Consider the following 15,674-nt stretch of genomic DNA (forward strand, 5'->3'; position numbering starts at 1 on the left):
AAAAGGCACTTGAGGGTACAGTCATGGCTCTTCTGTTTTGTTCTGCATTATTGACAAGTGTAATTGATGTTGTGATGTGAAATTTGCCACATCATTTGATACTGTAATCTGGGAAATTCCTAAATGGAATTTGAAATTCTAAAATTAAATCCTTGAAACCTGTCAAACTGTCCTCATACTTCACTCTTAACTTCTGCATCTTTTTAACCAGATTTAAATAAATTGATTTTTCCTTTTTCTAAGTAGAAAACTTTTATTTTTAACTAAGTTTCTCCTCCTTTAAAATAGCTGGATTAAAAGAACTAATGTAAGCTCTACCAACTCCTTCCCCCAAAAGGAACCATAGAAAATACAAATGTGGTTATTATGTAACCTTATGTGTGGTCTCCAGCTGGCAGTGGCTCTCAGCAGTGGCCTTGGATCCTTTCGTAGTGTCTTCCTAGACTGCTAACAATACAGTAGTCTGTAAACACACTCTAGTCTCAGGGTACAGAAGCAAAATGTTGATATAAAAACAAATTCCCCTCACTCTTCTGCCCCCTAAAAAGAGAGAGAGGGACAGACCTACAGACACATACATACACACCCTTTTAATTGCAGTCTTTGAGCAAGTAAACCTTCCCTACTCAGGCTCTGTAGTCAGCTGTCAGGTTTTCCCCCCAGCCTGATACTAATATTAAATCAGTGAGGGGAATGGAGTGATTTCAGCCTCGTAACTGCTCACTAAGGTGATGGCTTAACCCTGGCTGCAGGAGGAGGTAGCAGCTTTGAAAAGGAGCAGAATGAAGATCAAGCTCTTACTCTCATTATGTTCTTAACTAAAAAGCTTGAGGTTAAGTTAATCATTTGAGTTTTCCTAATGTACTGGGATAGACAATAAGTTTAAATTTGCAGGAGTCAGATTCTAAAGTTTGTGGGTAAAGCAGAAATAAAAACTAACCCTTGGAAATCCCTGTAGAAGACACATGCTGGAGATTAACATCTCTCAGAAAGTAACATAGCCAGTCTTCCCTCAGAGACGAGTCTTGTCTTCACCCTTGCTCTGCCAGTGCACATTTTCTCTGATTCATTGGGAGACAGTAAGCTCAGAGTCAAGAACATGGATCTGGAACCAGGTGGTCTGGATTCCCATTTTGGCCCCACCGTTTACTGGCTGAGGCCAGAATGAGGTAAAGGTGCGCCATTAGTGTTCTAGGCAGAGGGAACAAGTTTAGAAGGTCTTCATTTGTATTGGTTAATTTCTGTATTTATCTCAGGAAATTAAGCTTTGATATGTAAATTCATCTAAGTTAACGTTATCTTCCATTATGAAAAACATTTCCTCTCTAATCTTTGAGGATATTACTTTTATTTTTTTCTTCTAATTGTTAGTATTGAGTTTTTGTTCTTGTCTGTTTTCATAGCTTATCTTCTCTAAAAGTAAATATAAAGATTAGCTGAGTATCTTTATATATGCTCTTGTAAAATAACAATTTAGGAAAAATTACTTTTAAAAATTAATGTAAATTAGCTTATCTATTAGATATTTTTAAGTAATTAAAGACTCTTCTATGTTTTATATTAAATAAGTAGAATTATAGTTAATGATTCAACTGTCTCTTCCCGTAGTTAATCCTGAAGGACGTTGACTCACTGTTGTATGTCGACACTGATATCCTTTTTTTACGGCCCATTGATGATATCTGGTCTTTACTAAAGAAATTTAATTCCACACAAATTGCTGCCATGGCACCGGAACACGAAGAGCCTCGGATAGGATGGTATAATCGCTTTGCCAGGCATCCGTACTATGGAAAAACTGGCGTGAACTCTGGAGTTATGTTGATGAACATGACCAGAATGAGAAGGAAGTATTTCAAGGTAAGTCACTGATACAGGTAGTTGGTTAACCTGTCTCTGTTTTCTTTCCAAACTGTTGGGTTTCCAATTTAATTTTGCTTTACTAAAAACTAGATTGAACTATTCAGAATTTGTCCACTTAACCTGGAAGAGTTGAAGAAAAGTGTGTCCTCCGTGTTATTAGAGCATTATAGTAGGTCAGAGCGGACGGCGTTACATCACAGTGAAGTGACGATGCAGTGAGTGGGCACCGTCTTCCTAGATTGTTATTCAGGCAGGCGTTGTCATTCTGTAGATGTGCAGCCACACAGTATTGAAGCTAAAGTGTGATACATCTTGGGGGAACACAGATTGCAGTTGAGAGCTTAAAACTCTGGATCCTGTTGGCCTGTTTCAAACTCTGGGACCTTGGGTAAGTTTTGAACATCTCTGCTTTGATTTCCTCATCTGTGAAACAGGGTGGTCGATAACAGTGCCTATGTCGTAGGGCTTTGTGAGGATTCAATTAATTAGACCAGAGGCTAACACGTAGTAAATGGTGGCTATTTTGGTGCTTTGGGAAGTTAACTTAAAAAGAAAAAAATCCCTGAATATTTCTTGCCTCTCCAGTTGTGGGGTCAGTGGAAGAGTCAAACTATTTAAGTCTCTCTGCATTTTGAACATATAGGTATGTTGTACTGTTTAGCAATTTCATGCCGATGAGTCTTAAGTCGTTGTCGTCTCGGGGCACAGGAGTCAAACTGTTTGGTCTTATGTTTAGCTTTGCCCCCTGGTCACCAGTACCATAGCCAGCTGGTTAACCTTCAAACGCCAGTTCTCTCAACTGGAAAATAGCGGCAATAAATGGACTTCTGTAGGCTGGTATTTTAAAAGAGACCCATTTAAAATGCTTAGCGAAAACATGACACAGTAAGCATGAGCACTTCAGTGTTAGCTGAAAACAGTGGCTTCTGAAACACACAATTTATCCCGTTACATCTGGTTAGTACGAAGTTAAACACTGATAGGTATTATGTCTTTTATGATATGAAAAATATATACACACATGTTTGTGCTGTGTGTAGTGGTCTGATGTTTTTCTTATGGCCTCTGGTGAGCCAGAATTTACACCACTGTTCATTACTCCTTTCTGCAGACCTGATTTAAACCTGTGCCTCACCTGGGGTTGTCCCCTCTCAACCCTTGATTCAGGCAGCAGTCCTCCTTGTAGCCATCGCTGCCCATGTCTCGACATTTCAGTCTTGAGACAGTTAGTACCCATCACTGCTGTCTTCTGTAGATCTAGTAAACCTAGGTGTTTTTCGTTTTTTTTTAACTTTCCTATTTTCTATACCTTTCTGAAATCTTGATTTCCATTTCAGCTTTGTCTCCTGCAAATGAATGAATTAACGAGTCTAGTGTAACCTGTGCTGTTGCTTAATAGTAAACTTCTTTCTTCAAGTACCCAATTTATTAATGTATTTTGAGTTTTAAAATTTTCGTGTACTATAAAGTTTTACCAAATTAAACAGGTGTAATGCCATGAGTTCTTTTTCTGATGGCTAGACTATGCACAGTAATATTATACCAGAAGATGGTGCTGTAAGATTATGTGCTAAGGAACAACGTCACTGCTTGGTAACTCTTCATTTGAAATTCATAGAATTAGGAGAATTTTAGTGTTGCAGAGAACCTTACAGATAATTTAACGTGATACCATTATTTGATTTTTAAAAAATTTCAAAGTACAGCTGTACAGTTCAAATCTATGATTATTTTAAATTGACCTTTTGTTATTTAAATATTATTCTTAAATACTTCGAACAGTTTCTCCCCTTTCCCTTTTTTTTTTTTTTTTTTTTTGTCTGTGGCGTGTTCTAAACCAGCTGGAGGTGTAGATATGGGAGTTGAAACAATTTCTAACCTTTCACACTTCTTTTTCTGTGCATTAATGACTTAATAAAGAAAACTGTGAGAGTATGTTTGTACATTAATTTAGTAGGTACGGTTTACTTCTTACCTACCATCCCTGTTTCTAACAACTCCATTCTTGCCCAGTGGGAACAACACAGATTTGGTTTGTTTTTGAGTTTTATATTTATGATTGCTGAAATGTTACTATGAAATTAATTGATTTTTTAGTTCCTTTTTTCGTGTATCTTTATTTTTCCTAATTGTTTTCTAAATGTATCTGTAGCAAACATTGCCTTGTTTTTTCCTGTGAACTCTGTAATTGCTGGCACAGATGTAAAATTTTAGAGCTCTGGTGATACGACTCAGTTACTGGTAATAACTGTTCAGACTGTTTCGTGCAGACCCCTGAATGTCACCCCATGCTTCTTACTGTGTGAAAAGCTATGAGACTGCCCACTTAGGACAGTGGCCATGTGTTAAATTCTTAATTTGCTTTGCCGTTGCCCAGCCCCTACCGTTGACGATTATTCATTTCCAACCTGATGTGATACAATTATATATTTAAAAAATTAAAACAGTAAAAATTTCACTTTTTTGTTCTTTGCTTCTCATAATACTTGATAGACTTTGATATCACACTGGCCTTAGCCGGTGTTAGATAATAGCGAAGACCCTACTTTGTATTTTATAATTGTATATGTAGTGTTGAATCCCTATTAGGATATTTCTTAACCTTTTTCTGTTTATTAGAGAAAAACCAGAGAATATAAATAAGACACCTTGAGAATCCTTTTCTCATATGTTTACTGTACCCAGATCATGTCCTGCCATTTATTACTTTGTAAAGTAATTTTTGCCTGTTTCCTCCATCTGCTGAGTGCAGGTTATGTCTTCTGCACAACTTTGTATTCAGAATATTTAGCATGGAGTCTGGCATAAAGTAGCAGCTCAATAGATGATTACTGACAGATGACAGGAGGAGGTTTCAAAAACCAGGCCATTAATGAATTATTGAAAAATATTAGAGAAGAGCATACTTATTTAAGTGAGGTGGCCATGATGGTTGTTTTTACATATTTGAAAGATGTACGTGATAGAGGACTTTTATTGTGTTACATAAATAGCTTAAGAAAATGACACCGGTGAGCATCTTACTAAAAGGGACAGAACTTCTCAGAGGTCAGTGGAGTAACTAATCTTTGGTAATCGGCGAGTTCCTGGTTTCTAGCATTGCTGGAGCAAACCACGATTAGCCACCTGTCAGTTTATATTTATGTATAACAGACTGATGATGGTGGTGTCTGTTTTCAAAGGCATACATAATTCTAAAAACGAAACTAATTTCTCTTAACATAATTCATGTGCATTTTGGTAAGTTTGCTGAAATAGGTACATTAGAACTGAATCTTTTTTTTAAAACTATACCATGCTTATGAAAATTCAAACAGTTCACTGCATTCAGAGTAAAAAGACAAGTCCCCCTGTGCACACCACTCTCCCCAATTTCATTCCTTTGCCCAAATGACACTATAAAGTGTGCTGTGTATTTTTCAGACCCTTTAAAAAATGTATTTTGAAGCAGGTGTACATGTACGTTAGCACTTACTTGTAGGATCCTTTTCTGTGTCTTCAGTTTGCTTTTCTCACTGAGTAAATACATAATTGACTGATTTTTTTATGTCAGTATGCATAGTCTGTCACATTTTGTGTGTGTGATATTGTGCAGTATCGATGATGTGGTTTTAATGTCTGTGTGGACTAGTATGAATATGTCATTATATGGCTGAAAAAACTCATGTATTTTAATTCGTACTTTCCTGATTACACCACCAGTGTGGGTAGAAATCTCATGCAATTTTTAGCCGTATCTGTTTCCTCCTTTGTGAATGGCTGTTTGTCCATGCCCTTTGACCATTTCTCTACTTTGTTTTTTTCTGTTTCTATTGGCTTGAACTCTTTTTATATACAGTGCTTCTTCATTAAACTCACTTCTCATAGTTTTTAATGGGTTGTCTTGGATATTCTAGGTTATATCATCAGCACATAGTACTAATGTTACTGCTTCTTGTCCAGTATCTTTCCAGTAGGACTTTTCCTTGAAGTTATAAAGAATATTTTCCCCCCTTCAGTGTTTTTCTAAGACTGCCCTGCCCTGGGCCTTGTAATTTTATCTTTCTTTTCTTTGAATAGATGTATTTCTTTGAATGGGTGTATTTCTCTTTTTATATATATATTTTTTCTTCTTTCTTTTCTTTTCTTTTCTTTTTTTGAATAAATAGAATGCAGTGAAGACTTGAACATAATCTGGTACAGGGGGTCCACCAGTCCTATCTGTTGAATGTGTTGCTGGTCTTTGCCCTTGTACAATTCCTGTTTTCCTTTTCAGAGCCTAAGAACATTTGCTTAACATGCTCAGTGACTTATTTCAGAGTCATCCTTTCAATAAAGTATTTTCTTATTATTTCCTTAAGTAAAACTTGTTTTCAGTCATTTTCTAAACTCATCAGATTTTTGGAGAGAGGAATTTCTGGTTGTGTTATGGTTACTATGTTTACTGCATTCTGAGAGAAACTTCACACAATTATAGCAGATCATACTTAGTTTAAATACTTAGGGGTTTTTTTTTCCCCCAGGAATCCTGACTTTCCTTACTCAAAGGATAGGTTGTTTATGTGTCCACTGAGTTTTTTATATATCCTAGAGTAGCTTGTAACAATGTTTTTCAAAACTATTTGTGGAGAAGGATCAGTGCTTTTTTAAAATGCACTGTCATGAGCCAATGCTTTTGTAAAAATAATGTAAATAAGTGACTAGGAGAATATTACATTAAATAGATATAAAGTTATTCTGTTAAGTTGCTATAAAAGTTTCTAAATCTCACTGTTAATTTCTGTGCTTAAATCTTATAGAGAACATAAATTCTCTGATTATCACACTACAAACACTGGTTAAGTCTGGAGAATTTCAAAGAGTCAGACTGGTACAGAAGCTTAGTATTAAACTCCACCCCTTCTTACCCCGGATTCCCTGACCCCCAGCCCTCTTTCTGCTCTGTTGTTTCCTTAGGTACTTGACTGGGTTTTAAAATAATGAGCTATGAGTAATTTCACAGAGGCTGAAAAGGCATCTGAGGAAATTCAATATCTATTTTTGATTTATCAATTTCAAATGATCTCTTTGAAATGCCAATAATGAAAGATTAGCGAATCAGTCTAGGAATAACAGTGATTATGCTGCTACGATAGTTAACACCGAGTCTGCACCGCATGCCAGGTACTGTTCCAAGTACTTTTTGTTTATATATTGACAGGTTTACTCCTCCGCAGCCATCTGACATAGACATGGGAGTATGTGTACACTTAGGACATGGATGTGGGAATATGTGTAGTCATAGGACATAGGTACTAAAGCGACCTGCTTTTTAAGATGAGTCACGGTTGTAGCACTTAAACTGCCGCCCTTCTCTTTCCCTTTCTTCCCCAGCTTCTGTGAGTTTGATCACTTACATGAGCAGCTTCAGATACTTTCTTTTGTTGTCTCCTCCTCTCCAGCTGGACAGCCTTACTCACATTTAGGTTTACATTAGGGTCACGTGGTGTTGTAACAAAAGAAGTTTGTTTCCCCTTGTTGCCCTGTAACAATTGGAAGGGCAGGATAGGGAACCATCCTTATGGTGCCATTTTAAACCTGGAAGCCTGAGAGTCTCTTTCTTGTATTTTCCTACAGAATGACATGACCGCTGTACGACTGAGATGGGGGGATATACTCATGCCATTGCTTAAAAAATACAAGCTGAACATCACATGGGGTGATCAAGATCTGCTGAACATCATATTTTTTCATAATCCAGGTAATCATTTAAATTTCTGTTATTCTTTGCATTTGTAAAAAAATAGATAATATTTAGTCAGAAGTGAAGAAATGCGTTTATCTGATTTTGGTTTATATTAACGTTATCATTCTTTATGTTTAAGACAGAGTAAAACTTTTCTTGAATATTGATTTAATAGGAAGAGATCTAAGTGCCAAACATATTTTCTACTGTTTTAAATCTTATCTTGTAAGAGCTGTATATTTAAACCAAAATTTTTGCAAAATGTTAATTCTGTGGAATTATAGGGTGTGTTTGCTTCTTTTTGTGTTCACACAGAAAGCCTGTTTGTTTTTCCGTGTCAATGGAATTATCGACCAGATCACTGCATATATGGAAGCAATTGCCGAGAAGCTGAAGAAGAGGGGATCTTTATTCTTCACGGGAACCGAGGTGTTTACCACGACGATAAGCAGCCGGCTTTTAGGGCTGTTTATGAAGCACTGAGAAATGTAAGCCTTTTTTTTTTTTTAATGTCTTTGGAAATGCTCCCAAGCTTGCAGAGAAGCTGCGCATCCTTCACTCTCCCTCACCAGTTGTCGGCCCCAGCATGCGCACGCACGGCTTTGGCCCTCTGCTGCGAGGACGAGTGCTCCTTTCTGCCCACTTAGTGATCTGTGCATGGTCAGTGTGAGCTCAGTGATACGTATTTTTTCTGATGATTTATGATGCAATATTCACTTTTGTGGATATTGATGCTAAAGTTGTGGCGGATTGGGCGGCTGGAAGCCCCTGTTGGCCACCTCCTGTGCTTGGTTGCCATGTCCCCGTGGCGATTTTGAGTGCCTCCTCATTCTCTGTCCAAACGAAAGATTCCAGGCGCATCTGGTTGTGCCTTCCTTGCCCTGGCCCTAGAATGAGCTGTCTGTCAAAGGATCTCTGGTTCCTTTCCCGGGGCCCTGGGTGCTGGGAGTGCTTATTGCTACAAAAGTGTCTTCCCTTCTAAGCCCTTTCAGAGACAGAGCTAGGAAATACAAATGTGCACAAACACACACACAGTCGTGCTCACGCCGATGGTCCAGCTCACCGCCCCCCCAACCCAGCCCCTTCCTTGCCTTCTCCTACCTTGTTTCTATGTTTTGTGTCCTTTCTTCCACAGTTGGACTCGTGGCTTCTAACATAAAATATTTCCTCCTTCGTTTAATCCTACAGTGCACCGAAAATAATGTAAAAAATGCTCTGTTTTTACCGCCGTCTCTACTCTCCTGTTCGTGCAAAATCAACCTGCTGTAAAACGTTCAGGGTTTGTGTCCAGCCCTCCCCCCGCCCCCAGACGAGGGTGTGTGCTCAGTACTGTGGGCAGAGGTTACTAGGATGAGTTCTTTTCTCCTCCTTTCAGTGTGGTTTTTTACTCATTTGAAATACAGTTGAGTTCTTTGTTTTCGTATGCTTTCAGTTTTAAGTTTGTTTCCCCTTATCCTTGTTGGTTTAACTTCCAGTTGGCATGTGGATCATATACTTCAACAAGTCAAAACAGTGTAAGGGTTTACCTAGAAGTAACATTCCTTCCCCACCCCAAGCCCCCCACCCCGCTGGTTACCAGCTTCATTTTCTGGTTTAACCTTCCTGTACAGATGAACAGATATATGTATGTTTTGTAATTCCCCTTTTCTTACACGAAAGGTAGCATACTGTTGATCTTTGTTGGCATTTTGCTTTTTTTTTTAAACAATATTCTGAAACTTTGGGCATTTATAAATATCTTCCTCATGCTTTTTCTTTTTTTAAACAGCTGAATGATACTCCATTTTGTGCATATATTAGAGTTTATTCAACTAATCTCTTATATTTGAACATTCTGGTGTTTTCCAACATTTTGAATAGTGCAATAGTACATAACTGGTATATATATATTTGTATTTTTGGGAGATGTATCTTCAGGGTAAATTCCTAGAAGTGGGAAAACTAGGTTGAAGATACTGGCTGTTTCCTTACGTGGGGATTATTTGCATTCCTGCCGACAATTCATGGCCCGTTACACGCACAGCCTCATCAACAGTGTGTTATCAAGCTTAAAAATTTCACCTCTCTGATGAGTGAGAAATGGAATCTTAGTTGTACTTTGCATTGTCTTATGAATGAGATGAGCATCTTGTTATATATTTAGCAGCTTTTTAAACCTCTTTTTAGGGGTAAGTTTTCTTTCACCTAGTTTTCTGTAGGTTTTAAAAAAATAACTTTGTTGATACATATTTCACACACCACACAGCTCACTGATGTAAGCACTTCAGTGGTTTCTGTCGTATTTACAGAGTTGCACAGCCATCAGCACGAGGCGGTTTCTGTCTTTACTTCCTGCCTCCCTGCCATTTGTTACAAGTTACTGTGTAATTAAAGATATTAGTCCTTTTTCTGTGAAATCTGTTGTAAATGTTTTCTCCCAGTTTGACGTTGTTTATGGCTTTTTTGCCATTCAGAGTTGTTTGTCTTCTAAGAAATTTTGTGTAATCAAGTTTAAAACCTTTTTTTTTTTAAATCATAATTAGAAAGTCTTTTCTACCTATACTCAGGTTACACAAAAATTCCCCTATATACTGTTTCATTTCTTACATTTAGTCCTCTTCTCAATTTGGAATTTACTGTTTCCAGTGAGGAACAGATCTAATTTGATCTTTTTCCAAATGGCTATCTTGTCCCAACATCATTTATTTAAAAGTTTATCTGTAACCCAAAGATCTGAGACCCTGACTTTATCATGCTTAAAAGTTCCATGTGTAATTTCCGGATTTTCTGTTCTGTTCCATTTGTCTGTCTGTCCGTGCGCTAATACACACTACTTTAACTGTAAAGGCTTTGTGCTGTGCTTTAATGTCTGATAGGGCGACTTCCTCTTCACAGCCTGTCCTTTCCGAGTTTTCCTACCTATTGTATGTTTATTTTTCCACAAATATCAACCCATTTAACTACATTAAAACCTTGTTTCATTGGGAGTGTATCATCTTCGCATAGTAACGCAGTGACTGCTGATATTTTGATGAAGTTGAGACATCTTAAGAACAAGGGCTGTCTTTCCGTTTGTGTCTTTCAGGGATATTTTAATAGTTTTCTTCACACTATGAATTTTGAACATGTCTTAATAATTAATAAACTTAATACTTAACTATAATACTTAAGTACTTTATCTTCTTTGTTGCCTCAGTAGATGGGGTTTTCTCTTTCAAGCATTTACTTTATATTGAGTTTGGGAAAAATTATCCTGTACTCCCCCCTCCCTCAGATATCTGTTCGTCTCTCTTTTTTTCCCTTGTTCTCACAGTCTCTTGTTGTGTAACTCAGGTGGATTGACAGGGGGAGGTGATTATGCTTCCCATACTGCTAGATGGTGCATGAACCAGGTCTCTGTCAATGTTGGGGACCAAGACTTGGGGCAAATCCAAATGGGGATCGGGTTTATGATTTTGTTTAATGAGCTGCTCCATCACCATCCATGCAGCTGCTTGGCTGATACTGGGGAGGAGCGTCTGTGACCGCTCACCTCTCACGTAGGTGTGCTCACTGTTCTGCTAGACCCTGTCTCATCCCGTGTGGACGTGAGGACAGAACCTAAGTAAAATAACAGGAGTGCTAGTTGGGATAAGCATGGAGATTACTGCTTACTCCAAACTAGCTGTAGTAGGAGAGCCGACGCCCATTTGCTAATGACTGAAAACCTCGGGTCTGGTGCAGCCTTTGTAATGGAAATGAGGATGGAGATACCACTGTCTGCGGAGACAGGCTGCACTGGAGCTGTGAGAGAGTGCAGCGGTTTTGCCTTGGAGGGCCAGGGAAGGTCTTGTTGATACGGAAGCATATGAAGTGGGCTCTGAAGAGTGAGTAAGAGCTTGCCAGGCGGGCAGGCTGCCTGGGCTAGAACTGCCTGAGGAAAAGGCTCAAGCGTTGTGGGACATCCACGGAGAGGTCAGGTGTTGAGCTGTCTGACTGCGGTGATGGGTGAAGGTTGACAGTGCAGGGCCGGGGTGGGTGTGGTGATGACGTGCTGTGTTAAGGTGATGATCTGTGGTGACGAGGAACTGAAGTTTTCTCCTGGAAATCAGTGTTTCTCAAACTCGGTGGTAGGCAAAGTGCAGACAGCATTGTAGGCTTCAGTTTTAGTGTATTTACTAAGTTTCTTGTCCTATAAACTGACTTGACAGGCAAAGTTTCTGAATAATCAGTTTATCATGGTGCAGCTACACTTACTGAAGAATTATAAGATTTAGTGTTGACGTTCATTTTCACATAGCCGACCTTGTGCGCCTTCAGAAGTCAATGCCGTGTTTGGATAGTGCTTTATCATGGGTCGTCAAGAGGTGATAAACAGGAAGAAAAGTACTTTTGGGGCTGTGAGACTTCGCAGGATAGAAAAGTGCATTCCTGTAAAAATGTGATTTCTTTGTTTCCTTTGAGCATTTAAAAAAATCCATTATTAAGGAATTAAATCTCACTGTTCTTTGATCTTTTGTAAATATACACCTTTAGAAAGCTGAGTATTGGTTTTAAGCTGATTAATTACACTTGATTTTTTTAAAAAAAATTTTATTTTAAAAACGATTTCAAATACTGAAGTAATGAATGATTTTTTGTGTTTGTTTTGGGTCCGTATTAATAGCTGTATTGATCCATTTTTCAACTTAATGAAGTTAATCAGTCTTTCATAGTGCTCTTGGTTAGCGTTTTATCTTCCCTTATCTATAATTCAATGAGAAGCGTAATTTTTAAAAGAATTGCATTCAGACAAGAGTATTTATGCAAGTTTCAGACAGACGCTTAGTCACAGCCTTCGACTCCAGTGAACAGTATGACTTATAAGGAATGTGAACCATCTTTAAAATGTAAATGCATGGCTGTGTCTGCCAACAAATCAGCTTTTATCGTCCATACGTAGTTGTTAAATATTAGTTACTGAGTGAATAAAAATATTAAGATTAAAAATTGCAGATTTGCAATGGGAACAAAGCATTTTATTGCCCTGTGTGGTATTTTCTGCTTCCTATATTTCTTTCTGAATTACTATATTTCTTGGTGTTTCTGTGCTAACTTTGATTTACTTCAACTGCTCCTGTTTGCCTAAGTCTCTCTGCAGGGGTGTCTTGATCGTTCCCGTTTCCCTGTACACGCCCTTGTATGTAGTTGGCACCCGGCACTCAATGGCTTGAACTCCCTGTCATTCTGCCTTATTTTAAAACATGTCCTCTTCTTTGAAAATGCCTCGAATGCTCTAATCGTGGTCATCATAGCCTCACTGTTTATTCACTGCCTTCAGCTGAGTTGTACATATAAAGCTCCATCTTCCTAAAAGTTTGTATCCTAGGTACGGTGCCAGTGAAGAGGGAGTGGTTAACTGCATCAGGAAGGCTTCTCAGAGGAGCTGACATTGGACGGACTGAGCCACAGGGACCAGGCGGAGGAGGCAAGGTGCAGACGGTCAGGCACCCGGGAGGTGCAGGAGGAGGCCTGCAGTCAGGTCAGGGCACCGAGGCTTCTGGGCAAGGGAACCCCTGGGTGCGAGTTCCATGCTGCTCAGCTCTTGGACCTGCTCAGAGGACGGCAGAGGGCTGGGACTTGAGGCTGCGTGTGTATAGGTGGAAATTTCGGTAACCTATCATCTTCTCCCTTGAAGGTCAAATTACTTGTGCTGTATGGTGGACTAAAAGATGAGGCACTGCTTTTATTTCAGGAAAATATTCATCAAAAGACTGTCTCAGTGAGAAAAACTTTTTTTTAGTCACCAACACTGGGATTTAAATCACATGAAAATGAATGAACCGAATCTCAAGGATTCCTGGGAGTTAACTTTTAAATGCCTTTTAACATTTTCATTTTTTGTCATTGTATGGTGAGAAAAAGATCACAGCTTGGTCTTCTCGTATTACTCGCCCCTCAGCCACGGTGGTCAAGGTGTGTGTGTGTGCGCATCGAAGTGTTACTTGGCAGTATCACTTGATGAGGGTGAAAACCTCTGTGAAGGTCACTCTGTCCAGCGTGGCTGCCACTTTTAACCCCAGACAAACGCAGGCACATCTGTGTTCAGCACAGCACAGTTCCCCCCTGCTGATTGCGCTTCATCTTTTAACAGAGTTTTTGAAACTGGCTTGGCACAGTTTTGTTTGCTCTTTTGGATAAGCAGTGAGGTTGGAGAGCTCGACTTCTGGATCTGAGGTGGAATCCTGTCTTAGCCACTTACCGGTTTTGTAACTGTGGGAAAATTCCCTCTCCCTGCCTTAGCTGCTTCATTGTAGATGGTGATAATTATATGTCCTCTTTCATAAAGTTGAGGCATGAATGCATTAATACATATGAAGCTCTTAGAACGGTGCCTGCAAGTGCCATCTTTTTATTTTTAATTTTTATTTTTTTAATTTAATTTTATTTGTGGTATTAATAGCAATAGTAGTTTTTTGTTGTTGTTTTCAATAGATTTCTACAAACTTTTTTTTAAATTGAGGTAGAATTGGCGTATAACATTATATTAGTTGCAGATGTACGTATAGTGAGTTTGATATTCGTACACACCACAAGTATAGACCGTGGTAAGTCTGCTACCATCATTACCACACAGTTACCCTCACTTCACTCATTTCGCCCACCCATCTATCCCTTCCCCTCTGGTAGTCATTTATTTTTTATTAAGACATGGCCCATCTAAAAGGAATGATATTGATGTGTTCAAACTGCGTTTCTTCTTCTCCCCCATTGCAATTAATCTTTTCATTATTTTTTTATTCCTCTTAGCATGTTCAGGGCATAACATATTATCTTCCAGGTGTGGGGATGGGAAAGTGCAGGCAGGTAGCAGGAGGAGAGAGAGCATCCTCCTAGGAGTGATCGGAAAGTGCCGTCTTTATAACAAGTCCAGCTTTCAGCAGTTTCTCCCGGATCCCTATGTACCAGCTGTTACTACTTTCATTACATTCTTCCTAGTTAAACTTCCCTATTTTTTTTTTTTTTTTTTTTTGGTATTCAAACTGTTTATCTTCAGTGTATAGGATTAGGTTTTAAGAATCACGCCAGGAGTGAAGGTGTCATGCAGGTAATGCTCACAGTTTTCTTGCACTAGAGATCCCAAGGTTCAGGATCTCTTCGGGCTCTGCACTGATGAAATCCGTGTTGTACATTAGCATCTCAGTTCGCCCTGTTCACTAGCTGGGCTGCGGCTCCTACAGACTCACTAATTGTGATGCAAATGGCGCGTCCGTTCCCTCCCCCTCGGGGGCAGGAAAGTGGGCCTCAGGCCATTTGCAGCGCTCTTAGATTTAAGGTTCTGAATTTCCTTCAGGCTCTTGCATTTTTCACTGACTTCATACTTAGCCTGAAATGTTCTGTCTTCAACCCCCATCAGTCTTTCTAATTAAAAATATACCTAGTTGCAGATTTTCGATTTACAAAAAATGAACCTGGTCGAAAATACTAAGATCACAAGTTATTTCCACTTTACTACAGTGCCTTCCAAAATATACTCCTTGGGATATTGTATTTCAGAGTGAAAAAGGATTCTGGTAAAAAGAGATATATTGTGGAATTAGTGGGCCAAACGCCATTCAGCGGATGTATTTTCTGTTTTACTTTTTATTGTTTTTCGTGTGCTGGTGTCAAACATGTTTATCCTTGGGGCCTCTGTGCAGTGAGGGTCCTCGGGAAACGCCGGACTGTGCTGTCCTTGTGCATGCCGCCCACTCTGTGCCTCCGGCTCACTCCTATCCAGCCCAGCCTCGGTCCTGTTACCAGAGCGATGTTTGGCTTTTATTAGTTTCTCTCAGACACCTTCAGAGCTTTCTGTTGCCATCTCACACCTGTCTGTATCTCTGGGTCTTCTCTGCCCTTGAACGTGTTCTTGCGTTGGCTTGGAATGTCCTGCCTCCTTAACATCCTCTCCGAAAGGCTCTCCCCCATGCCCCCGGAGATTCACCACGACTTCCTCCCTCCCTCCCCTGCCCTGAGAGCATAGTTCTGTTCAATCCACTGAAATTATTTGTTGGACATATACTTTCTGTGAGACTTTAAATAGAGGTTGCCAATATACAGTTGACTGAAGAAGTTGTTTTGGGATTACGGTTAAATTTTTATACATCTCCTTGTCTTTTTATTTTCTTTC

At 39.2% G+C, this 15,674-nt stretch overlaps 1 protein-coding gene across 5 annotated transcripts in view; it reads left to right on the forward strand.

Moving 5' to 3' along the window:
• The window catches only part of GXYLT1 (glucoside xylosyltransferase 1), a 96,213-nt gene that overhangs the window by 22,760 nt on the left and 57,779 nt on the right, over positions 1-15,674 (forward strand). For 4 of the 5 annotated variants that reach the window (XM_074375019.1, XM_074375020.1, XM_074375021.1 and 1 more), the window contains 3 exons: positions 1,609-1,860; positions 7,459-7,582; positions 7,883-8,055. In XM_074375019.1, the coding sequence (XP_074231120.1) occupies positions 1,609-1,860; positions 7,459-7,582; positions 7,883-8,055 (549 nt within the window). Of the gene's footprint in view, positions 1-1,608; positions 1,861-7,458; positions 7,583-7,882; positions 8,056-12,893; position 15,674 lie in introns of those variants that run through there. The other variant, XM_074375023.1, reaches the window with a different exon arrangement.

The sequence above is a fragment of the Camelus bactrianus genome, chromosome 12 (assembly GCF_048773025.1).
Source record: "Camelus bactrianus isolate YW-2024 breed Bactrian camel chromosome 12, ASM4877302v1, whole genome shotgun sequence".
NCBI lineage: Eukaryota > Metazoa > Chordata > Mammalia > Artiodactyla > Camelidae > Camelus > Camelus bactrianus.